The sequence below is a fragment of the Serinus canaria genome, chromosome 1, assembly GCF_022539315.1.
Source record: "Serinus canaria isolate serCan28SL12 chromosome 1, serCan2020, whole genome shotgun sequence".
Taxonomy (NCBI): domain Eukaryota; kingdom Metazoa; phylum Chordata; class Aves; order Passeriformes; family Fringillidae; genus Serinus; species Serinus canaria.
The window spans coordinates 76,793,031-76,819,931 of record NC_066313.1 but is presented as its reverse complement, the minus strand read 5'-3'; the positions used below and the strand labels follow the sequence as shown (position 1 = coordinate 76,819,931).

The 26,901-nt window shown below is 35.8% G+C and overlaps 1 protein-coding gene across 3 annotated transcripts in view; it reads left to right on the top strand.

Annotated features, from left to right (window-relative positions):
• FGF14 (fibroblast growth factor 14) overlaps positions 1 to 26,901 on the top strand; it is a 373,108-nt gene that overhangs the window by 270,672 nt on the left and 75,535 nt on the right. For all 3 annotated transcript variants that reach the window (XM_050981822.1, XM_018908800.3, XM_009085330.4), the window contains 2 exons: positions 14,967 to 15,077; positions 23,321 to 23,424. In XM_050981822.1, coding sequence (XP_050837779.1) covers positions 14,967 to 15,077; positions 23,321 to 23,424 — 215 coding nt within the window. The remainder of the gene's footprint in view (positions 1 to 14,966; positions 15,078 to 23,320; positions 23,425 to 26,901) is intronic.

The following is a 26,901-nucleotide window of genomic DNA, read 5'->3' as shown; positions in this document are numbered from 1 at the left end:
AGTAGTTAACATGAAATAACCAAAACATAATTTTAGAAGCAAATTGTTTGATTTGAAATTGTTTGGAAACTATTGACAAGGATTTATTTTAATTTTTTCCCCTTTCCGGTTGCATTCATCAGTAGATGGCAAATAGGATGTTTCTAAAAATTGATGTCTATTTGCACTGACATCTTTTTATTTTATTAAGAGTGGCAAGCCTTTTCTCCTTCACTTCCCCCCAGTTTAAATTCCTCTTTTTTTTAAAATCCTTCAGTTTCTCTGAACAGTGGGATTAATACTGCTTTACAGAAACAAACACAAGCAATGTTTAACTCGGGGCCTCTGACATGCTTGTAAATAGTGCTTTCTGTCTACCCAGTTATTAATTGTGCCTTTTCCAGTCCTATTAAGTCCTTCTGTGTAGCCTGGCAGGGATATCTACCTACTGGACTAGGAAGCAGAAAACCACATTTGTACTGCTCCATTGGGCTAACTGTTCGTCCTCTTAGTTCTTTTATTTTGTTGTCTGTAAAGTGAGGGTGATTCTAATCCCTTGTGCTTAGGTATGGCCTAGAAATCTGCTGGCAGCAGAGTCTTTTTACCCTGACTTTACATATGAGGCCAGTTCTTATGGTCCTCCAAGAACATGCCCCTGTTCTCTGGACCAGCCCAGTCGCCTCCAAGGTGGAGCCTGACCTCACTCCTCTCCTGAGTGAGCCCTCTGTGCTTTGCCTACAGTGCTGTCCTCACCATGTTCATGTTGCTGGAGTCCAAGTAACATAGTCACTAGAGTCCACAGAATGTTGTAATGAATAGGGCACATTAAAAATCTTGTAGAAACTACATATTTTTTAACCTAAATATCATGGAAGAAGCTTGTCTTTGAACTTGAACAATAACTTAAATTAATAACTATATGGCCTTTAAAATATATATTTCAAAATAGTCAGGCTAACCATGTTCTGAAATTAAAGAATGCTAAATAAAAACAGAGGCAACTTTTGATGCAGTTTTAGGCAAAAATTAAAAACTAGCTTTGGTTTTCCTTGCATTAGAGCTGGACATCTGGAGATTTCAGAAGGCAGCCAGGCAAATTCTGTGGAAGGCACTTGTCCTCTCTCAAGACATGACATTTTACCAGTGAGAGGGTATAGGTCCTACTCTTATGAGAATCTGAATCTGGTAGTACTACTCTGCTTCCTTGGTGTCTCTGTTTCCAAATTGGGCATTTACCTATCACAAGTTCTTTAGATTTCAGGTCTTTTCATATACATCTGAACTAGACTGGAATCAGAAGCCTCAGAATCAATCCCATTGACTCAGCTGGAAAAGATTTATGTGCCTCTGGTTTAGCTAGATTATTTGGTATGTGTTTCAAAGTACTTTTCTTTGCAATGCAGAACTCAAACCAATTAAATAGTCTTCACAGATTTTAATCACATTTCTTCTTGTAGGGAAAAGGTGTGAACCTGGCAACAGTCTGGAGTAAAGCTTCCATTTTCAGATAGATATTTCTCAATTTTGAATTTTTTCCTCAGTTTTGAAGCAGGTCTTTTTTTCATGTTGTCAATCTGTTGAACTTTATAGTTTTAATATTTTTATATTGAACAAACAGCTTCATTTGTAAGGAAACAAAAGATTTAAACTCTGGCTTTATAGTGATTTTTTTGTTTTGTTTTGTTTTGGTGTGATCAGGTGTGTTTTTCTAGAAAATACACAGAGAAAAATATGGTAGGTGGGTTTTGTGGCAGCACAAAGCTGACAAGTGCATGAGTCAGAGTCCTGGGAGCTTTTACTTTCTCTTTCCTCTTTCCTTCCTCTTACTTCTCTGGTAAATCCACACTTTGCATACAGACAGAAATAATTAGAGATGTCAAAAGTCATCCACTTGATGAGGCTGCTGCCACATCATCATCTTCACAGATTCTAGTGAAGAACCTAATAAGGCATAATGAAGGCTAATCCCCACTTTGTGTAGAGAAAGAAGTTGGACTTGTGTGTCAAATCTGAGGGGTTATCTTGGACGTTTCTGCTGTATTTAAGTTGAGAAACGGAGAACTTTTTCAAAGGTCTCTGAAAAACAAACAAACTTCTGCTACAAACTGAGCTTCATTGAAAAGGAAGTAGATTAATTTCAGATTGTTTTCTAAGTTAGTATTGTCCTGTTTCTTTCTTCTTCCTGACTGCCCATGGGAGCTGGAGAAGCTTGAATTTATGTCCTGATAAAAAGTAGGAGTTCTAGGTGTTTCAGCTATGATATGTCGTTCTTGAAGTGTGTGTAAATCTGCACTGGAGATGTGTTAGGATACAAAGGCACTCAATATTTCACCTGCTGTATTACAGGTGAAGCACCAGCAACACCTCTGCTTATGGCAGAGAGCATCAGTCCTTGGACTGCTCATTGGAGACCCTGAGTAAGGGCATGGGAGGGTTATAAAATGCAAGAAGGACAGGCAGCCCAGGCCCAGCACTGGGAAGCTAAAGAAATCTGAAGAATTCAGTTGGGAGCTGTCTTTAGGACATTATGACAGAGTAAAATTCGTGGCCCTTGTTGCCACTGCTCCATGCTCTGGGCTGATGGCAGAGCTGTCACTGCGGCACGGCCAGACACAGGCAGGAGCTGCTGTGGAAATCCCAGGGACAAATTTCCTATTTTTCAATATCTGTAATCTTTCAGCTTCTAATAGCATTTAAGTTGTAGGCATAATGAATGTGCAGGAAATATAAGAGATTTAAAGAGGGTTTAACATTAATACTCAGAAAATGTGGTAATTTTTTTTCTCTAGAAGCATACCTGTTAGCTCTCCTGAATGCTGGTGAAAGGCACCTCAGTCTTGACTGGGTCTCACAAGTTATTGTTACAGTAGCACATGGATCTGGAGAATGCAACTGCTTTTGATTTCTGTTTAAAACATGCTATTTAAACTTGTATGTTCTGTAATGTGGTTTTCAGGACAATATTCAAATTGAAGGGTGGAGTGGAAGTCCTGGTGTGAGAAAATTCCTCAGCTGATAAATGAGGATGCTAAGCAAGCTAGTTTAAATTTAGTTGTGCCCATATGGTTGCATGTTTGTAGTACAGGTAGGTTTCCTAATGCAGCCTAAGAGTGAATGAGCAGCTGTCTGGAGCTGGCCATAATTCTCCATAATTCTAGTCCAACCAGAACAGTCTGATGGGGCTGGAGTTGAGTCTTGGGGGGAAAGACTTGTCCAAAGTGTAGAGAGCATTAGTGTCTCCACAGAGTGAACAGGTCTGAAGAGCACATATAGATGGTTTGGGTGCATAAGTAAGCTCTCTCAGGTGTACTCAATTCAGAGCATTTTTGGCCTGTCCTTCAGAATGAGCTACGTGTTCCCCACTACTCCATCTTGAAAGAGTTAAGGATCACTCACTCAGGGGAGATGTTCATGTGTGGTTTGAGGAATGTCACCTGTTACTTAATTGAGAAACACCAAAAAAGGAGGTTAGGAATCTGCCTCATTTAGTATCTTCACACATAATTGGACATCTGTAAGAAATTAAGATATGATGCCAGACTTGATAAGGAATGATGATGCTTTTAAGTCTTTAACCAGGCAGACAGTGAAGAAAGCAGGCACAGTTATGGAAGTGTTGTGGCTCAGAAGCTTTGAAGAATATATTTTGGCTTGGGGTTTTTTGTCAGTTTTGTATTACACATCTTGAGAGAAAATACACATTTGAAACTGCCATGGTTCTTCAGTCTGACTCACTACTCTGCAAAATGCTCTTGATGGCTGGATGGCTGAGGGAGTTGCTGGTGGGTTTGGAAATTTGGGCTGATTTACTTCTGTGATACAACGTGAAATTATAGACTGCACTGCATTTCCTGGTAGCTACAAGGTGGAGTTTGTATCTTCTGTTAGGTACACAGCCTGAAGAAAATATGTTTCTATATATTTATAAAGATGGACATATGTGACTGAAGGAAAATTTGTTTCATTTGTTTAAGCATACAAATTTCTTTTGTAATTGAAATTTAGATGTGATTGAGCAGCAGGGTAGAGGGTTATCTTCTTATGTCTTCTTGAATGGTCACTATAGCTGTGCGTGCACAGTTGGAAAGCAATACCTGAACAAGAATAAAGGTGGGAAACAGTAAAGGAATTAGAGGACAGTAGCTGGGGAGTAAAAGACAGGATGTGAGAAACAGTGGAAAGAAGGCTTGCGATCTGAACACAGAAAGTATGTGTGGTAGAAACATAGCCAGTTGTCCATCATGGGAAAGCTGCACTGTAGGCAAAGCAGGATGTAAAAAGACCAGATCACTAAATCACTGCAGATTTTCACTAGATAGGATGGGAGATTCCTTATAAAGCTCTTATTTTTTAATTCATTTTCAACTTATGTGTTGTAATAAAATTTAGATTTAGAGACTGAAAGACCTATCAGTGTTTTTGAGGTATTTTTGGGCATCATCAAAACATGAACCAACTTTGAGCTCCTCCAAAAACTATCAGGTATTTTTAATCTTGTGATACATTATAGAATACTTTCATTTTCTTTAGGTGGCAGTGAGTGGCTGGGTAGTCTCTGCTCAGTGTGTCACCACTACAATATCAAAATATTTGAACTGGAAGATTTACTCCTTAATAGTGAATAATCAAGTTAATCTGAACTGATTCTGCACATTTTCTCATAGATGCTATGAGTATAGTTCTGATTATTTTCTGGTTAGTAGCTAAACAGTGTTTCCAAAACAGTCAGGGTAATCTAAGTGGGACAAACATTTTGATTTTGTTTGGGTTTTTTGGTTTGTTTTTTTTACCTCCAGGAGCATTAGGTAGAATAAATGGAATTTCCAAGTTTTAGCCATGCCTTTTAGTTCTTTCTAGAGTCAATCTTGTATAAAGAGAAGTTCCAGAGAAGCAAAGTTGTTTGTGCTGAAGTCCCCTCAAAGAGGTTTGAGCTGAGTGACTGCCTGTCACAGTTTCCTGTGATTGTCCTGTATCATTAGTGTCAAATTCTGCTGATTTCCTTAAAGCCCAGATCCTGGGGTCATGTAATTTCATAATAGTTTGTTTTCTTTCTGTGTATTCCAAGTTTTCTTGGGTAGCAGAGATGAGGAGAAGACAAAAAAGCCTTGAAGGTGTGGCCCAAGTTAACCTCAAACTCAAAAAATAAGCAGAGAATAGTTTCAGTGAAGAGGCATAGTTTTGTCATACCAATGATAGAAGAAATTACTCTCTTATTCAGAATTCCAAAAGATTCAGACTGTGTTCTTCAAGTGCAGGGGATTATTTTCTTGCCTCAGTTTGAAAATCAGTTTTTCAAGCTGCTGCTCTTAGGATTTCTGAATGGTGTTTAATACCACGGATTACAAAGCCTTGCAATCTGCAAGTTGAATGGACTTTTCTCTTTCTCACAGGGAGATTTTGGAAAAAAAATTATCTAAGGAAATGAGAACAGCCATGCATTGCTTCCCTTTCTGTCTCTCCATCTCACAAAGAAAACGTGAAAGTGCTTGTGCAAATAGTAGAATAAAACATAGGAAATAGTCTACTTTTTTTTGCCTGCTTACAGAGCATTCCCAGGCAACAATTAGTTACACTGCAAAAAAAAGAAAGAACTTCATCTTTAATATGACTTGCTATTTCTGGTTCAAATATTTCTTACTAATCCCTTCTGGTAACTCATCACATTTCTTGGGTATATAATTTCTTAATAAATAAATAAATTTAAAAAGTAGAACACCCTCTATTATATTTTTTTGGTAATGCTGCCTCCTTTTCACTGCTGTTGCTCTTAGTGGTTTAGGAGTTTATCAGTGAAAACAGCAACCCTTTGTGAAAGAGGAATGTAATGCTATTTAAATTGGTAAAAATTTGCTAATGACACTGTATGCGTAATGATATTAAAAATTCTTTTGTAGCTCTTATATAAGAATTAATGCCAGTGCATATGTGCTTTCCTAGACAAATAAATATTTTTCTAAGTAAATAAGGCATTGTATTCATACTAACAGCACAAATTTCCCCTTGCCTGATGGAACTGCTATAATCTTGCTTTACACAGAAACAATAATGTTCTTAACTAATAACAAATATGGAAATATATTTATTTCCTTTTCACAATGGGATTAATAATTTCTCAATCAATATTTGTTTGGATTCCTGCATCTCCAGTAATATTGCTTCTTCATGAAGAGGACTGAAATGCAATTTGCACTTAAGGGATCTCAATTTGCTGTGATTTCTTTGTAAACAAATTTTGTCTTAGTAAAGAAATTTGTTCAGCCAGTGTTGGGGAATGGCATGGTTTGACAATGAGCATTTATGTTAAAGCATAAGGATTAAATAATAATTTATAAATATACATAGTGTTATACTATGTAAAATTCTTACTTTTCTACTTTTTAAAAGTTGTAATTCAGTTTATTGATCCAAATTTTTTCACAGTAAATGTTTTCCTGTCTGATATAAAAGATAAATCTTCATTTTGTACATATTTGAATACTAAATTAAAATGTATCTGTTTTATCAACACCTTTCTTTTCTTTTAAATGAGTTTTTAAACTTTGAAACAGATTTATCTTTGGTTACTACTTAATACTTTTGTTAATCAGGAGTTTACATTTGTGCACTAAATTGCTAATACCGATGAAAAAGAATAATTCCTGTTTCTTTTGCCCTTCTGATTTACATATTGAAACCTGCACAAAACTCTGCTCATTTTGCTCAACTCAACAAAATGTCATGTGACAATGACAACTTTTGATTATCAAAATTTTATAAAATGCAGTAATGCATCTGTGGTGGCAGTAAAAAAATGAGACTGCTGCATTAGGAGATATTTGAAATCTGCTACACCTGATATCAGGAAAGCTTTTAAGCCCTTCAGCTGTCGAAGAAAATTGAATCTTTTCTCTGCAATGTGTCTCTGACACATCTTATGAGAAAAAAATCTTATAGGGAGTGGCTGAGGGAGCAGGGGTTGTTCAGACTGGAGAAAAGGAGGCTCAGGGGGCACCTTATCACTCTCTTTAACCGGCTGAAAGGAGTCTCTAGCCAGATGGGGGTCAGCAGCTTCTCCCAGGTAATGAGTGGCAGGACAAGAGGAAATGGGCTCAAGTTGTATCAGGAAAGGTTTAGGTTGGATATTAGAAAAAGAGTTCTTCACTGGAAGGGTGAAAGCATTGAAACAGGCTGCCCCAGGAGGAGTGATCATCCCTGGAAGTATGTAAAAGACGTATAGACTTGGCACTAAGGAGCACGGTGGTGGAGATGGAAGTGCTGGGTTAACAGCAAGACTTAACATCTAAAAGGTCTTTCCTAACGAAATGAGTCTGTGATTCTATATTTTGCAATTTCTAATTTTCACTTGCTAACTAGGAAAAATCTCCTTTGTCCCAGTTAATTGGCAGTGCATCTTCTGTTTTTCTCCAATTTTAAGACTAGTTGGTAAACTAAAATTTCTTTATTGTAATGTGAATTGATTATTTCAATATTTTGAGCCGTTGGCAAGAAACTTCAATATAATACACTATGTTCTTGACAAGCATATTTCAGATGTGATGGTTTTGCATATCTTAGCAGAGGGTATATTCTTAATGTTATGGACTTTTATGTATTCTGTAAAGAATTAAATTAAGTTAGTAACAAGTTAAAGACCCCTGCCACTTGGTGTTATGGAAGTTTCCTGAAATGGAATGTCATTTAGGATTCAATACTTTTCATTAAAATTATCCTGTTATCCTCTCTCCATTAACAATTACCCTGATAGCTTTGAATACTTGTAAAATAGACTGTTTGGGCACTTTGACAATTATTTCTAAGTCAGTTGGTGAAAGAAATAGAAGCTGACTTCAGATATTTTGTTGCTTAGTAATGCAGCATGCAAGGAGATAAGTAGTAAAGCTTGAGAAAATAAATGCAATGTTTAAACATTGACTTCTAAAACCAGAAATTATTTAGGAAAGGGAGTATTGAATTCATTCTGTGGTGAATTATGTGCTATGTGAAATAAATTCAGTTGCATATATAAAGGTCATCTGTGCCCATCCTATTGTGCTTTCAAAATTCAGTGACATCTTTAGAGAAATCTCATTCTTAAATCCCATTTATTTACTGATTCCAGGGGTAGTGCATTAGTCAGATTTTATACATAGGTTAAATGGTAATAGAAGCTGTCATGTTATTGTGCTCTGATATTTTTGAGTGTGAGCAAAATTACATTTAGTGTTTGACAAAGACTTTTCATGGAAAGATAAAGTAAAAATTATTTCAAATTGAAGACACAAATTACTTATTTCTGGGATCTATTGCTTGATGCTTTTTTCTTTTCAGGAGAAACATTAGGCAGTGTTTTTTATAATGTTAATATTTTGCTGTTAGAATTCAGAATCAAGAATATGCCAGGTAGAGCTAAGATGGTCAGGTACAGGAACAGCTCCAAAACATAATACTAGAATGTTATTTTATTTACATTAATAAGGTTCAGTTAGACATTTTGGGTATTTTTTAGGCTTATGTAAAATAATAAAAAAAAAACCAAATAAAAACTGTAATAGCAAGACTTTCTAACATGGAATTTAGACAGTAAAAATTTTAGTGTTTCAAAGTAAATTGAGAAAGTGAATATAGTTGCTGAGATGGGCCTTTTTCTTTAGTGGAAGATGATGCTTTTTACTTAAATATATTAAACGATGACTGGTGCTATGTAAGCAAGCTTGGAAGTAGAGACCAGCTTCTTCTCAATATTCCTGTGTGTAACTTAAACGAAGATATCATTTAGATATTAAGGAACTGGAGGTCTTGGAATTTTAGTGTAGTAGAAGAAACATGGGTCAAAGGTGGAAGGCAGTGTTTAGGCAGGAATTTTCCATGTATTGCAAGATCAGAACCATCAGATTGATACAGTATAGTCCAGTAGGAAGAGAAATGTAAATTATTAAATGAATTTACTAAAATTCAGCTACCATGCTCGTGTAAAATTTTGATTTCAGAACAAAGTGTTTTCTGGACAATCTAATCTTCTTTCCTTTCCAACAAATACCCTCCAAAATAATATGTCTGGTAAAGGAGGCTGTTAATTGTTACGCTGTAGGCAAGTCTATTGAATCCAATCCACTTGTAACTCTCAACAGATATAAATTATCCCAGCTAGCAGCCAAGTTCCTGTAATTCTGTTGATGATCAAATTTGTTTGAGCCAAGCCATATAGCAAGAAACAAGGCTTATGTGGTTTGAAATGCACTGTGAGACCCAGAGACAAAATGTCAGCACCCACAAATGGAAAGGGAGCACATTTTGCTGTTAACATAAAAACATTTGCAACACAAAGACGAGGATGCCAGCACAAAGGGGCCTTTTAAGAAAAGCAACCATTTTGCAGAACTCCAGCCTGCTTTCATAGTTTACCGGGAAATTTCATAAATGCTGTGGAAGTGCCAATGACAATGGCAGCACAGGAACGTGGGAGGACTCTCTGTCTCTTAGCCGCGCTCTCAAAGCGGGCTTCTGCAGGAGATGAGCTTGTGATGTGAGACATAAACGGACAAAAAGTAGAGTTAAAAATAAACACCAAAGTTGAGTGCCCTGTAATCATCATGAGAACGGAAAAATAAGCGGGCAAAGAGAAGGCCACCTCATTTCAGATCAAGTACTATTATTACTTATGGGAACAGGGAATAATGGAAGCTATTGCTTTTCTGAGTTCACATTATGTGCTTTTCCCTTTTGCCCTGAATAGAGCAAAAACTTTTTTTCAAAAATATTTTTCTCTTAAGTTTTTAATTAAAGTTTAGTTTTCTAATGCATATTGTGAGATATTTAAAAAATTTTATTAAAATCAGAGAGCACTAGCACATAAGATAAATGTTCAAATTTTATTATTTCCTGTTAACAATGAGAGAAAGTAAAAAAACAATCAGAAACTTGGAAACATTAAGACACCAGGTGATAGGACAGTCTAATAAAGAAGTTAGGAGTGCATAAAGCTTTTGAATGCAAGAGCTGTATCACTGGAACAGCTGAAGACTTTAATAATGAAGGATGGTTTTAGATACCTATTTAGGATTTTATCACCTTTAAATGAAGTACAAAGTTCTGCATTTTGAAATCCCCATTGGCAATGTACTTGCTTCAGGAAGCTTGCTGTTCCGATTGTATAACACACATTTCAGAGGACCCTGCACTTTTATGTGCTGGAATGACAATGCAAGGCTTGGCATAAACAAGGCAAGATGTAATGTGATCATCTGTAACAACTGTACCTGTTTGTGCACTGTTGCAATATAGCAGAAGCAGTACACTTGAGAAGAAGATGACTTTTAAAAACTTGGAAAGTTTTTACAGCGGGAACTAAAATACCTAAAATGAGAATCCAAAAAAGAAAATTTAATTTTTACATAGAATTTTTTCCAGCACTAAATTGCTTAGTGGAAAGTTTCTGAAATACTAAGCACTACAGAGACATGTTTGAAGTTCTAAAAAGTATCCAGACATTAATCTAAAGCAACAGTAAGTTTCTGTGGAGAAGTTGGTGAGGGGTTGAAGATGTCTTGAACTGTGGTATAGTGGATGGGGTCTGACCTGCCTGCAGGAGAGTAATTAATTACCGTACAAAATAGAGACACTTCAGCAAGAGTGATGGCAAAAATTTCAGTCCAACACAGCCTAAACACACACTACTCTAGTGTGAGAAGTCAAGAAAAGGGGCTTTTTGCTCTTCCCAGGCCTTACAAAATTGGGAGATGTGCCTGGAGTGGATGAGACACTCTGGCTTTGGGTGGGTGTTTTACTTCCCAGGCACAAAAGGAATTTTGTGGTGCAGGATTTTGGGTGGTTGACTTTTTAAAAAAATCTGAATACAGACTATAATGGCGTTTTATTATATTTCAATAAAGGTCAATAGCTGAGGTAGAAGATTCCTAACAAATGCTGACCATAACATCAGCGAGCAAGACATGACAGCCAGGTCATGGTGACTATCAGAGTACCATAAACTTTAAATAAAAAATGCTCTGGTTTTTTTGTTTTGTTTTTTTTTTCCTGGACCAATATGAGTGGTACTTTTAGTACTAAAATATCCAAAACTGCTGGACAGAAGTGCAAAGAATAAAGGACGAGTAAAATATGAAGTACCTGGAGCTGATATCATGGGTTTGATGCTCTGACATCTGAGCAGAATGTACCTCTAAATACTGGCTTTTACTTGGCTCACTGAGCAGCTCATTTTGTGGCAGACTGGTGGCTGACTGCATAGTGCAGTTTGTTCTCCATAAGAACGTGAGCTGATAGGAGACTACCCCCCCATTAAGCATTTGCTTGTCAGCAGACTTTTCTTTAGTACCTTTGCACAGAAGAGGGAGGAAATAAATAATGACAGTAAAAAAAAAGCTTTACTCTGGCAAAAACTAAAAATTAAAACTCCATTGGATGCTAAAGGACTAATTTTTAAAATACTCGATAGGCATATTCACCACTGTTGTTTCAGCGTTTTAAATTCATCTGTGTTTTAACACTCATATTTAATAAGTTTTTTCCCCAGTTTATTCTAAATCTATAAAGTTTCTAAATGCATCTGTCTTGGCAGTGTGTTGGAGTGGGGAAGTACACGTGAAAGCCATTCTCTCTTTGAACAGAAAATATTCACAATTCAAAACATGAAGTGTCATAATTGTGCTAGAGCAAGAGCTGCACTCAGCCTGTCATGAGTTAATGCAAAACCATTTTTGTAGCCACTATTTGAGAGAGAAGACATCTTAATTAAACTCTGCCTTTGCTGAGAACATCAGAAAAGCTACTGACAGAGTGTTCATGCTAACTGCAATCATGCATCCTGCCATCACCACTGACAAGGGAAAAAAGCAAGAAAAGTGGGCTGCAAGTGGCTGCTGTCACACAGATTGCTGTGAAAGAGAGGCTTAAGGAGCTGTTCCTTTGTCCATTCAGTACAGCTTTGAATTTTAAGAGACAACCTCTAATAATGACAACTCAGAATAATTTTTCCCAGTGTAGGGCATTGCTGACATGTCATGCTGAACTGTTCAACCTCAGAAATCAAGGTGCAAAAAAAGATTGATAAAAATCATAAGTAGATTTCAAACTGTTCTGTAATTTTTGATGCATGGCGAAGTTTGCCTTTCTTTTAGTTTCATTTGCCCTGAAATCAAAGTGTTTGAAATTAAATACAAATTATATTGTTCACAAGATAACCTCACTGTGGCAGCTAGCACATGAAGAGAACTAGTAACAAAATTTCTACGATAAAATCATGAGAACCAGGATTTCCACTCTAATCCTGTTTCTGGTTTATTTTTTTGCTGTATTTTCTTAACATTCTCTTTCTCTTCCATGTGGGAAGATAAAAGCAAGTGTGGGGGTTTAAGGGTAAGAATAAATGCTGGTCTGTCTGTCTTTGTCAGTCTGGTGAGAGTTATAAAAGGTGACACACCCAGTATACCTGTGGACAGGCAGCACCTGTGGACAGGCAGTACCAGTCTTCTGCTGTGGTTTCTGGGCATTGTTGCTCATTCCTGCTGAGTAGCAGACAGAAAAAAATTAAAAAAAAAAAAAAATAAAAAAAAAAAAAAGAAAAGGAAAAAAATTAAAAGTGTGGTCAACAAGGACTTGAGAAACTCATTTGCAAATCATCTGAAGCTGACTGTGCCTGTAATATTATGAAGAGACAAAGGGTAGTTAAAGTGCTACAGAAATACAGGGACTAGCAGATTTCTCTCTGATTGCTGCTCAGATGTCTCAAAGAGGACATGAAAGGGTAATTTTTCTTTCTGCAAGGAGAAGAGATAAACTTCTTGCCTGACAGGATTGTCTGCTTCATCTTGAAGATATTTACCTTGAAGCTGTATGGAGAAGTCTTTGAGACTATTGCTTATTATGACTTTCATCAAGACTGATGTGTCATTTCCCTTTCATTCAGATATAATTTTGGATAGCTGATAAACAGGGTTAATTTCAAATAATGCTTTTGATGAAAACAGATGAATGATTATTAGAAATTACATTTAATTTTTCAATTTAGAAAAATGAATAGAATGAGTATAAAAATCAACTTTGAAAGTGACTTCTAAGTTTGACATTTTTCCCTGGAAGCAATAGATGTAAACAGCTGGTGACAGTGAGTTGACTGTACTTTGCCTTCCTATTAAACTTTGTACTTGAATATGTTGATAAAAAACCATTTATTCATGATTCCTTGGGTATAAAAAGTGTTTTTCAAAATGCTGATACTTTTCCTGTAAATAATTTTTAAAGAACTAGTTTTAATAATATTTTTATTTTACTTTTATTTAGTCTTTAAAGATGTCTTTTTAATGAGTGGTAAGCAAGCATGTTTAAAATTGTCAATTTGAAGTACACATTGACAGGAATAGTGCCTGTGTTAAAGAAACTCAGTTTTCATTTTAAATTATGAAAATACTTTTGAATCACTTGATGAAATTGGTGCAGACAGTATATTCAAATGAATTACAGATTAACATGTTTAATTTTTTTAAAATATTTGTTTATGAGTATTCACATATAAAGAAAAACTTTTGATAATGTAAAATTAAAGCAAAATTTTCAGTTTAAATAAATTTAAAAAATTTAAGTTGCAATATGCATATATGTTGATCTTTGATTGTCCCTATTATTTATTTCCTTGCCTCGGAAGTCTTACAGTGTTACTATTTATAGTAACAGTTCTTTATTATATTTACAGTTTACCTTGCATTTTTAATTCAGATGGGCTTATTGTTTAATATGACTTTGTAATTTGGATATTGAATAAAAACATTTGCAGGATAATTTCACAGAACTGAGCCTCTACAGAAATTTCAGTACATACCATTCAGAGGCAGTTTTGTTTATCACTGTTTGTTTTCACATGCCCTTAGGATACTCTAAGTAACCCAGCATGATTAATTGTGAGAGCAATTATACACAAATTTTGTATTCTGCCCACAGGCTTGCATGAAAATACTTTCTGCCTTCCTTTGAAGTTCACATGTTTATTTTATTATATATCTGTATCAAAGTATTTATGAGTTTAATTTATTATTGCACAGCTAAGCATGATATTATATAGACATTTTAATACCAATGTTCTCACAAATTTATGTACTGGCTGCCTGGAACTTGGCCTAATAATCAGTGTTTAACATTATTAATACTGATATCTTGTAGAGGTAGTTCTGTTGAATTTTTTCAAGATGTGATGCCTTCTTTCTCTGAAACAATTTTCTAAAAGCTCAGTTTGTGGTTTGGTAAGGCAACATCTGTGCTGTGAATCAAAGAGTTTGTGGCTCGGCACTCCCTGCCCAGTTCTTGGCCGTTCTCATAAATGCAGAGTATTAAATGGAGAACCTTCAGTGTTCCAAGCTACCTGGGTTTCCTGTAGCTTTATCTTACTGAGAGCTTTTTCAGCTTTTTCTTTCTGCTGAAAAAAGGTTATGTCTTGCCCTGATTGTGAGTGCTATTACCTGGGGGGTGGGAGAGGGCAGGTGAGTTGGATCGGCTTCTAGTTTGGTTAAAATATTCTGGGAACTTCAGATGCACCCAATAAGTTTACCACGGTGGATAGGAAAGGAAACAGACCTTTTCCTCCCAGTTTCCTTAAAACTTATGTGCAGTACAGTAAGTTGCTAACATATATGAAACTAGTAGGGTATCAAATGTTTTGTTAGTTTCTATAAAACTTGTTGCTGAAATCTACAATTTTCTGCAGGACTTAATATGGTTTAAGCTTTTGTCTGTGGGTATTTTGGGTGTTCATTTTTTTCTCTGTTTTACCTATATTAATTATAATAAAGGATGTTGGAGGTAGAGAGCAGGACATAGAACTGACCTAACAACACTCTGCAGAGAGATTTTTCTCCATCTCCATCAGCACAAATCCTGTTGTAGTACTTACTTTTAAGACAGCATTGCTGCTTCACCAAACATCCTCCTACAGCGAGAGAAGTAGGGATAACTCTTGGAAAAAGTTTTGAGGCTAGTGACAAAATATGTTTGTCTTTCAGATCCCCAGCTCAAGGGTATAGTGACCAGGTTATATTGCAGGCAAGGCTACTACTTGCAAATGCACCCCGATGGAAGTCTCGATGGAACCAAGGATGACAGCAGTAATTCTAGTAAGTGACTGCCCCAGGGGAATGTCTTAATCGCACACGCAGACCGCACCGCTCGAATGTGTATGCACAGGCACCGTGGGAATGCCTGCCTGCCTGCCTGCCTGCCTGCCTTTGGAGGGTTTCTGAATGTGTTTTGTCCCAAGGAGGAGGGTTCTGTCCCTTCGAAGCCTGGTGACCACCAGCATGGCTCGTGCAGGACGTTGGCCTAAATGTGTTGCCTCTGAAAGGGGAAGGCGTTAAGAGCTCACGGACCTTAGGAGGGAGATATTTAGGCCAATGAATGTCTTCTGGGAATTTTGTAAAAGTGGTTAAATTATATAAAAAAAAAATTTAATAAGAAATCTTGATCCAACAAAAAATTCTTATCTTCCAATAAACAAAAAAGAAACAAGAAGACGTGGAAACTAAATTTCCCAGAAAAATCTGAATTTACAAACAAATAAATGTATGCTAAACTATCAAAGACCTTCATAAAACACTTGCTAAATTACCTTGCTGAAGGTACTAAAAAATTTTGAGGCTAAAAATCCTACACCAGCCAGAATTCCAATGATGTTAAGAAATTTTTTGCCACTGTAGAGATGGCAAAAGTGGCAGTTTTTAAAAATGTTCCAAACAAAAGAGGTCTTGCAAGGCTGTGTGGGTTGCTGCTTTGGTATGCTTTTCCTATGATACTGCTACATATTTTCATTCAATGAGCATATATATGTGTTTGATAACCTCAGCTGCAAATGGTAATTAAACAAACCTATTCTTACTCTAGAAACAGTTGATTTTTGTTTTGTTTATTTTAATTATCATGAAATATTTAAGTAACATTTATGTGTCATCTTGAATTTTATTTTAAGCACTTTTAATACGCAAAGTTTATTTTCTTATTATGCATCTATAAATAACCCCTTCATTTCCTTAAAATGTTGAAATTAGGCTGCAGAAATGAAAGTATTTGAGGTTTCTGCATTATATTGGTAAGGTTCCTATTTTAGTTGATGCACAGTTGTCATTTTTAACACCTTTCATCAGCAGATAGCATGATCATCTTTTATTGTTTGGTTTGGAATTTTTAATAGAGAAAAGTTGTTTAATATATTTTTATATGTATCTCTTTGCTTGTTTTCTAAGTGGTTTTGCTCCCTTTCCATGTCCTCCCCATCCCACCCCAATCCTTGTTTTTTTTCTTCCCTCCATGTGTCCATCTCTCATGCCCACTTCAGTACTGGAGTACATACTAAGACCTTAAAAAAGACAAGATTATTGTCACTTTTTATAGAAGCTTTGCCTAGATGAGGTCTAAGAGTAATAGGGTATACCTCTCTTAGGGTATAAGTGCAGATCTCTGTCCCTCTGCCCATCTCTCTTATTCTCAGCTTCAGTGAGAAGATTTGTAGGACTGTAAAAATTTTGTGATGTTTTATTGTTATTTCTGAGAGGTTTTTTTAACTCTAAGATCTCTTTGGATGTGGAGTCTTTTCAAAGATAGATCACAGTGGCCTTTTCTCTTTTTGATGCTGTCATCTTTACAAATTGTCCTCTTTTTTATTTTTTTTTTTACTCTTTCCCCTCTTCTGTGCATTTCTGATTTTCCAGCTCTCTGCTCATCTCCCTTATTCTTCCTTTTTCCAAAATACAGAATAAATCTTCTATATTATGAATATTATGAAATATTGAACTTCTCCAAACTCAACCAAATACCATATCAAAGTATCATGTATTTTGGTTAAATATTGTTAGTTATTTTGTTTTACTCCAAAATTAGTTTTTGTCTTAAAATTTGTGGTGCTTTTTTTTTTTTTTCCTACAGAGTCATTTTTTTCTGTCTTTAACAGGTGAGATTAATTTTTTCTTAAGTACCCTAATTTTCCAATATTTTTTGTTATGACAGTTTAGAACAGAAGAATGCGAAATTAATTTGTTTGCCAGGAAGGCTTACAGTCTACATCTGAAATTTTGTTGGTATATATGTATCAACACTATATAAGGAGCTGAAAATATTTTCCCATTTGGTAGATTTATTATTGTATAAATATGTGTTTGTTTCTTTTGTGCTACCCATCTTAGTTTTATCCCTTTTCACTTTGTTGCCTTTCATTTCCTGTTGAACATTTTTTTCCTACTGCTTTTTTTCATTGCAGCATATGTTGTTTTTCCTTCTCTCTTTCAATTTAAAACAATAATTTTCTCATGGATGGAATTCTTAGTGTTTTGATGTTTTTTTTTTTGAGCTCCCTAGCATGATAATTTCTATCTGAGGCTTATAAGTGAATAACTTTTGGAGGCTGCCCAAGGGAGAAAATCCTGCTTCTGACTTTGATGCTTGCAGGCTGCCCATTTAATGTGCCCAGTGGGTCAAGGGATGGATGTGCATCAGCTGTCTGTAGGACAGATGGAATACTTACCTGGATAGTGAGGATGACTTCCATTCAAAGTGTGTTTCATAAAAAAAAAGGAAATACAGACTGCCAAAGGGTGTACATCTCTGCCGGCCTTCCACCTGTCCTCTGCACTGTTCACTGTCCCTGAAGGGAGCCCACTGAGTAACTGGGTGTCAGAGAAGCCAGAGGGAGCGAGGAGTGAGGGATAGAAAAAAGATGCAGTTTCTTTTTTGTCTTCAGCAAGGAAACTGTTTGAGGCTTAGTCATGCTGCTACTTTTTGTGCTGTTGCCATGTGTTCTGTGTCAAGCAGTTAGAGAAATACTTGAAGTTAAAATTCCCTCAAGTACCTATATAATTTTGTACTCATTTTACATGTATGTCAGTAAACATAACTTTACACACTTTTGGAGTCACAGTGTTAGAGAAAGGTAGCTCAAATTAACATTAAAATTTACTTCTATCTGAAGTCAAAATGAGTTGTACCAGCTGTTTTAATCAGCTGCTCATTGTCCCAGTTTGAGTAAAGGCTAGAGACTGCAGAGAGAAATGACAAGATTTTTAGTGTATCGCTGCTTGCAAAAACTTGCATGAAACAGGAAGGAAGATGTAGTGTGCCGTGGCGTGAATGTACTTTCATCTGCTCATGTTGATGGCCATGATATTAGAACCCAACATAAACAGACCAATAGGTTTCAGCTCATTGTAGTAACTTCTTTTTATACCTTTCCCAAGATAATGATATTTCATGAAACAATGGTAATTAATGCACCTATTGGTTAATGGTGCTGAGTTTCCTTAAATCACCTCCCCAAATTAAGGTTGTTAGCCAAACAATCTTGTGTGTACAGTCTCTATTTTTTCTTTTTTTTTTGCCCCAGTCTCAGTGGTATCTTGTTTTAGCTGTTTTTTCTTTTTTAATTTAATTTCTCCACTACTTTTCAGTTTCTGGTTTGCTTTTGTGTCTTGCTTGTAGCAAAAGCAGGAGTGGTTGTGTTTAAAGCTGTAGCTTTGGTTACTGAGGTCCTACTCAGTGTAGCTGTCACACTCTAATGTTCCTGTACTTTACAGGTGCAAATGCAGCTTGCTTCACTGGCCTCATCATTATTAATTAGGAAAACAAGCTCCTGCACAGAAATCATAAAGAGATAGAAACAATTTCCATATGTGCTTGTAGTAACAAGTGTTACATTCTTCTCCTGTTCTCCCCACCTAAACCAGCTCAGTTTTAGGCTTTGGTCTATCTTCAAAGTTTTGTCTCATGAATGAAGGGTAGGTTTAGTAGGAAGAATAATTAATTTGAGAAATAGAAAGTTCCAACTTTTTAATTTCTGAGATTGAAAACCCCAAATCTTTCAGATCTATATTTTTTTTATTCACCTAGACTGTATCTCAGCCAATGACCACTGAAAAAATGAAACGTAAATGAGGATACTTTCCTTTATAGTTGACAGACCTGATTGTAACATTCAAATGTTGCAATTTGTACCCCTTATTAAATTACAGTTGTGTTTATAACATGTTTATAATATTCTCTGATTAAAAGAGCATTACCTATTGGTATTCTTATTTCATAAACTGATAAATGAAAAAGTGAATATTATCCAAGAAAATTTTACTTGGTTGGGCTGTGCACATTTTTTATAATGCTGCAACATGCTTTACTTCCTCTGGTGGTGCTTGGTACCTGGTAGAGTTGTTCTTCAAGAAATCCTTCAACCATTTAACATTCTTTTATTTTCATCTTTTAATGCATACTTCTGTTTATATCTTACAAATTAAATGTGGAAGTATTAACTTTTTAATGTCTTTACAAAATACCTACCACTACCATATTTTCATTTGAAGGTACTCATAAAATTACCTTTACAGCACCCTTGTAAGGTAAAGGAGATAATTAGATAGAAATAAAGCACATAAAGATTAGGAAAAAACCACCTGCAGTGCTGTTAAATTTGGATTAATGAATGCTTATTTTGGATTACTGCACTGAAATATCTGCAGCCTGATGCTTGCACTGGTTTTTACTGAAGTTTGTCTTCAAAGAATTATACAGACATTTACTCATCTATTTACACCACCTCTGGAAGTAAGGTAAGCCTGTTTCTCCCACTGGGATAATCTTAGTCTGACAGGTAAATGTTCAATCATACTAAAAAAAAGTTTTAATTATGTCTTCTGTAAGGAAGGGCAGCTAGAATTGGTTTGCTCCATAAGAAATGGAGGGACAAATCTCTAAACACCAAACTCCTTGCAGTCTTTGCCAATCTAAAAGATGTTTTGAAGGAATTGTCATTTTTGCCTGTGGGCTTGCAGATGAAAATAAATTCAAGAAGTAGTTCCCTTGATCTGATTGGAGATTTGGTACTGTAGAAAGTTTTGTCAGCTGCCACAAGGGCAGTGTGCAAGCAGAAGAAGCTGCAAGTTCAGAACTCTTAAACAGCCAGTCTGTAGCAAGATTCCTGAGAAAAACAGTGATCTGTAGTAGCAATTTTCTTGCAGCTACAAGTAAATTGTAATTAAATAGACTTCCACAAGTATATATCTGAAAATATCTGATTTCAGGCATTTCAGATTTCAAGCTAATGGACTGTGTTGGTAGGACATAAAAGAAGGAAAGAGTTATACGGCAGTTTTGTGTTTTGCTCAAGAATGGAGTGATTGCTTATTAAAAAAGTGGACTCAAACTTTTGCTAAAACTCTTTGAGGATTAGAATCCAACTCAGATTTGGAGTTCCTGCAGTCTCCTCCATGAAGCCTAAACAAATAACCCTTTTCCATGCCAGTTGTTCCTTCTAACTATCCCCACCCCCATTTTCTGATCTTTTTTGTTGCGGGAGTAGGCTTGCAGGCTCAGGGAAAGGCAGAGAACCCAAATGCTTTATTGCTGTGGTTTAGTTAGAATACAAAGCAAAGCTAAGGGAGCGTGCACTCTTAGCACTGACAAGGAGAAAGGGTTTTACTTGCACCATTTTTGCCAATCAGTTGCCTTGTCTTCCCTGATGCTCTCACATCTTGCTTACATTTGGAATTGCCAGGCTTTCTACTTAAGCGTGCAGCATAGGAACATTGAGCACCAGGCTGTATTTTCTGGGCTTTTGGGGGCTGCTCCCCCTCTCAACTCATCTGTGGACTCACTGAACTGGCTTTAGGCACATAAAGATGTTCAGGGATCCCACTCCTCAGGTTTTGGTTTCAGATCATTTTCTTAAAGAGAGGAGGAAGCAGGGGACATGGCTCATTTTAGCAGCCCCCTCAGATAAGAACATATGTTTGTCTGTGCAGAACTGGAATGCCAGCAGACTCTAGAAGGCTTTCTGCTTTTCTCAGAGCAGGTTTTTTCTAGAGTGAGGTATGACACAGGTGAATCCTAGGAATGTTTGAAATGTATAATTGAATACAAAGCTCTTGCTCAGTGAAGAGTACTGCCCAGTCAGGTTCTGGGGGAAATTGAATTTCTTTTGGCCTGCTTCCAAGTGCATTAAAACCTCATGCTGTGCTTTACTGGTGCATGTCTTGCTGTCCCCAGTATGAAACACATTGCTAAACATTTGTCAATCAATAGCTGAATGTAGACTGGCCTCCCTAGTTTCCCTCAAGTCTGAAGGATTTTGTGAAGCTTATTGAATATTCTGACTGTGCAGAATTGCAGCATTTCAGGTCACACTCTAAAATTTTAAGGGTTTAGACTAATTACAGGATCTCTGAAAATCTCCAGTTAAGATTTGATGGCAGTAAAAGATGTGTTACATGCCTTCCACAGTGCTTTCTCAATTCACCAGCAGCTATAAGCCACTTCAGTAACTTTACTGGCTGCACTAAACACTGCTGTGTTACAGGCCTCTTGTTTGGTACTAATTCTTGTTCAGTGGTGGTTGGATTTTTTTTTCTAGCTTTGGTGCTTTATTTTTATTGGTAATATGGTAAAAAGTATCTACATTTCAGAATTTTTGACTGAACCACTATGACTAGGAGTTATTTTTCATTAGCTGACTTACTTCTCATGGCTTACTTGTCTTTTGTGTCCACCTCTTTTCTTTATATAAGTATTGTTTGTTTTTCCTTCCTTGTGTCCCTTCAATTGTTTCTTCAGTCCCTTTAGCATGGTTTGCTCCTGCAATTTCTTTTTTTCTAGGAAAAAATCCAAACTCAATTGCTGTCTGATACTTTGTTTTGCTGTGACAGACTCCCCCTCCACAACCCACAACAGTGATTTTGCTGGTTTTGACATTGTTCCATTTGAGGATAGTGAAATGAATGGACGATGAGAAGTTTATAGCTAATTTTTCACTTCCAAATTACATTGAACTAAAAGTCCTCAAGCCATACAGTCTTTAGCCTATATACTCTTAGGATATCTTTTCTGTGAGTGCCATATTTCATTGTTTTATATTTATTAGAGAGGGAACTTTATCTGTACCAAATTTTTTTTTTTGAGTAAACAGCTCTGTAATATCCTATGATAATTGAGAATTTTGGAAATGACACAAATTAAAATTTATTTGTGCTAATTCTTATAATCTCTTTTATTTTCTTTATGAACCTGCCAAATTGTTTTCAGTTCTTCTAGAGCTCTTCTCAATATAGTTTTCTTTCTATAGAAGAAAGAAAAGAAGAACTCAGAGGCAATTCCTAGTTTTAAATTGGCTTTGTGTATTCCTAAAATTATCTGATGTCACACAAAATTTTTCTGCATGACAATGCCAAATGAAAGATGTCTCTCTTTTTTTAATATATGTCTACATTTCTAGTAGTCTACCTATGTTTTTTTTTCTCTCAGTTGTAAAGACTTGATCATGTTCATCATAAACAAACTAGGTGGATTTTTTTCTTTGACCAAACAGGAATTTTCGCACCTTGAGAAATGTATTTATCCACTGCAGTTACAGGATCCTTTTTCTCTTGGTTTGGGCTTTAGCTATGGCATTTTGATTACAGATAGCCTCATGCAGTAAACTTTTTGGTCACACCTATGGATGTCCTTCTTAAATTTTGAGGAATTCACTGTAGGTGTTACTGTGTTCCTGACACCTGGCTTGGTAGAAACATAGTCCCCACTGCATATGATGGATACACAGGCTGTGCTTTTGGTTTTCATCCAAGGACTTGGGAATCCTTGGCTTATCCACAGTGGAAAAACATTTAGCATAAATTCTGTCTTCACCCTGGTCTTTTCTTCCAAAAATGATGTGTGATTTGCATCTAATTTTCTAGCATGAGTCAGTAGATGTAATATAGGTGTGCGCTGGCATAAGTTTCAGAAGAGCTGGTTCATGCCACCTACTTATACAACTTGTGTTTTTCTGTGGTGAGGCTGGTAAACTCCCACTCTTCACACTGGTCTTTTTTCAGGCAGTAATCAAAGTTGTGGCTGTTTGGATTACTACAGAGATACATAGTATTTATAGCATATTTTTTATCAGGTGGTTTTCTGATTATTTTCTAATTATTACCCCAAGTTCTGTATTCTGTTCAATAAAATTTATGCCCATTTAGAATCAAGCACATATTTTAATGCTTTTATGAACTATGATAAGCCTCTGTCATTGCCTGACACTGTTTGATACTGCTTGGATCAAGTATAACATTCAAAAAAGAAAAAAAAAATTTGAAATCACAGATCCCTTGACATCAGTCTTTGATGAGGACACCTTTTGGTTGAAAACCTTAAAAATGCCCAGGAAAATAAAGAGCTACTTGCCAGAATCAAAGCAGCAAGATTTTCTGAGTTAGTCTAATTTTAAAAGCATAAAGAAATTATGCAGGAACTATTTTTCCTTCTTTTCTGTTAATGATGTTCATTAGACTATTAACTAGTATTAACTGGTATTAACTGTAGCATATTTATGTCTGGATGTGTGTTTTCTTCACAGCTTTATTCAACCTTATACCAGTGGGACTTCGAGTTGTCGCTATCCAGGGTGTAAAGACTGGGTTGTATATAGCCCTAAATGGAGAAGGTTTCCTCTACACATCAGTAAGTACCTTGCTGGGCTCTGTGTAGGAGGCACAGATGAATTTGAAGTCTGCGCAGGAGTGAGACACATGTCCACTTTTAAGAAGTTCTGTAATGTCTGTATATGTTGCACACACTGTGCTTGTGTGTAGCATTATCTCTACGTGGCACACAGTAGAAATTACTGTGTGCCACATATGAAAGTCTGAATGTTAGCAATCCTAAAAAAACACACCATTGAGCTCTTTTCCTGCAAGGCTGTCATGGTAGAGTGCCATATACCACAAAGATGATAATTTTCAATTCAATTCTTCAAAAATTTTAAATAAGAAACTGCAATTATTTTCTTAGAGATTTGTTGATCAGAATCTAAAAACTGCTCCAATTATTATTTTTATTGAAAAGATTTATGAGTGCAACTTCCATCTAAAAGGCTATTAACAGCCTTATAGTTTATCACAATAATCTTGTAACTGTATGCTTAGTGTTACTGATTTTTTGATATCAGATATAAGGAGGGACTATTACCTCTGCAGAATGATCAAAGTTTAAAAAAAGTCTTTTGAGTCACAAAGAAGACTGCTGGATGAAGTGTCTGGAAAACCTCAGATTGTTTATGATATTTCAAATGATTTGATGCTAATCACTTAGTGTGTTATGATTATAAAATTCCTGAGTTTTGTATAAATGTAGGGTCTTAACTTCCTTTGAAAGGCAGACAGCTGTAATGTGAACAGGCAGTTCTGTCAGGTATTAACAAGGTGGCTTAAAGGATTTCTCATTACTATATTTTTATTGACATCTATGTTAAATTTATTTACATAGTGCTTTTTCCATTTTTTGTGTCACACAGTTCTTAATTGCCAGCTGAGTTACAATACACTGCTTTGTTTCCAATGTCCGTTTAAAGGAAATTGGAAAGATTAAGTTTCTGATGCCCTGTAGGAAAGTATTCTGTTTGTTTCAAACACACAATTGTCTTGCAAGAGCTAATTAGGAAGAAAAAATGGAACTAATCTTGAATGCCAATGTCAAGACAAAGAGAAAATTCCTCCTCAGAAAATGCCTGAAGAAATTCAAGCAGTATTGTCTACATTTTTTTACATCTGTTCAAAATAAAAATTCTATCACAAGAAAACATGCAATATTTGCTATCAGAAGGAAGAAAACCCGAAGGAAAAACTTAGGGCTATTAGAGAAAATGAATTACTGACTGTCCAGTTCCATTGCATTGTGGGGGGAGGTAATTTCTGGATCATGGCATGAAGAGCACTTTCTTTTAATGTGTTGGCACAGTGAAGAGTACATTCTTGCCCAGCACTGTTCCTGAAGTGCCTTCTCAGTCCTCTAGAAAGAAATACAAATTTCAGAAGATGTGCTGTTTCCTGATGGTTAATTTTGCAGGGGGACCACACTTGTACAAATTGTGGTAGGCACTGTTTTTATGTATTATTCTGGAAATTATCCAAGTTATATGAAGTTGAGTGAGGCAAGGAGTGTTTTTATAATGTACTGCTTACTCTTCCTTGTGCAGAGAATGAAAGATGAGTGGCCCATTAAACTACAAATTGACACATTATAAAACACAGCAGAAGACTTTGTTATGTCTACGAAATTATTTTCAATTTACACTTTTTTTAAGAAGAAGAAAAATAACGTTTGATCAAAAATTTAAAGGTATTGGTTTCAAAACATCAGTGCTGTAATACAGGTTTGTTTGTTTCATATTAATGAATTGACAACACTGGTAATACATTTTTGTCTCAGCAATTGCCTGCTTTCACCTTAAAGACTAATTCATTTGAATATAAAATGACAAAGCATTACTGTCTTGGTAGACTCTTTGACTCTTTTTCACATCTGTGTATCTGCTGCACCTAAATGAAGAAGTAATACATGTCACATGTTTTTCCCTTGGCTATTTAGGAGACAATGGGAGAAAAAAGTTTTCTAAGATTCCTATGCCAACTGCCATCACTGATAAAGCTGCTGCACAATGGGAATGCTAGTTTAAATGTACATATATTTATATTTATAATTAATTTCTTATAAAGATTTGGAAAAAAGTAAGCATGTCCTGTAGATTAAGTAGCATTTTTAGTTTAAGTTGAGACTGAAGTTATGTATAGCCCTTTTCTGCACAATAGCTTGGTGTCCCTTCTTCCCATCACACCCATATTCACAGTATATGAAAGCTGTATCTTGTGAGAATACCCTATATGTTGATGGCTCTCTTCAGAGACTGAAGGCCCCAGCTCAATTATTTTTATTATAAGGTTCACGTCACATTGACTAATTAAGCAACAGCACTGACAGGAAAGGTATTATGTGTGAAGCTGCTGTATGTGCTTTTAGAAGAAAACAAAGGTACAGTGACAGACTAGTTTTGCAAACAGATTGTCAAATGAAAATTTACATTGTTTCTTGCCTTTTTCAAATCCTTTTTTTAATGGTTGTTTACGTCAGTTTGAGAGTCGATAATTTTTCCCCCTTTATTCTGCCATATTTAAGATTTTTTCAACTATTTCTCATAATTAGAACTAGAAAAATGTGCAGAAACTTCATATAAGAGTGCTATGTCAGTATTTCTTGGAACAGAAACAGGAGGACAGCAAATTGTGCAGGAAGATCAGTCTCAAGAGCTTTTCATACCTATTTGTCTGCTGCAGCACTCGAGATTTGTAATCTGTCCTTTGAGAATTGATTGAGCCAGAGTCTCTAACATACATTATCAAAGTCTTGTCAAATAAAGGAGAAGAAGAATCTTTGGAGTTTGACAGGATTTTGCAAAATTCCTAAGAGAAATGTTCCAATTTTTTTTTTCCAAAATCATAACCTGTTTTTTTTCTACAATAATTCATTATGGTATTACAATAATAAATTTAAATCTACGGATTTAAATTTATTATTGTAATACCATAATGAATTATTTTCTGTCATATGAAGTATGAGAACAAGAGCCTTATCATGTTGTGTTTTTCCTTGTTCTTTAAGGGTTATCTTCCTTAAAGACTATCCATTAAACTCACCTGTTTTGAGGCTTTGGATTGCTGTGTCCAACTTCAGTTCTCAGTGTGTGTATATTTACATATACACACATTTATATCTGTATATTGATATGTATCTAGTAAATAGGATATATTTACCTACTGTAGCTTTCCAGTTCTATATGTATCTTAGTGACCAATAAGAATTATTAAAGTGAGTTGAAATTAATTTTAGATGGCTTAATGAACTGTGAATAATTTAATATTTATGACTGACTAAATAACTGTGAAAGCTAGTTGAAGAATCTCGATTTTTCCACAAAGAGCTTTCTCAGTTACTAGCAAGATTTTTGAAATTACAGTTATGGACTTCATATGCCAAAGTCAAAAATTATGCCTTATTACTTTCTTCCTTTTGAAAGGGTGAGCAAGATGAGGTTTCATTTCCAGATTTTGTCTTGTCAAAATCAAAAGCAATGAAAGTGGCTCCATGCACTGAAAAAGGGAGCAC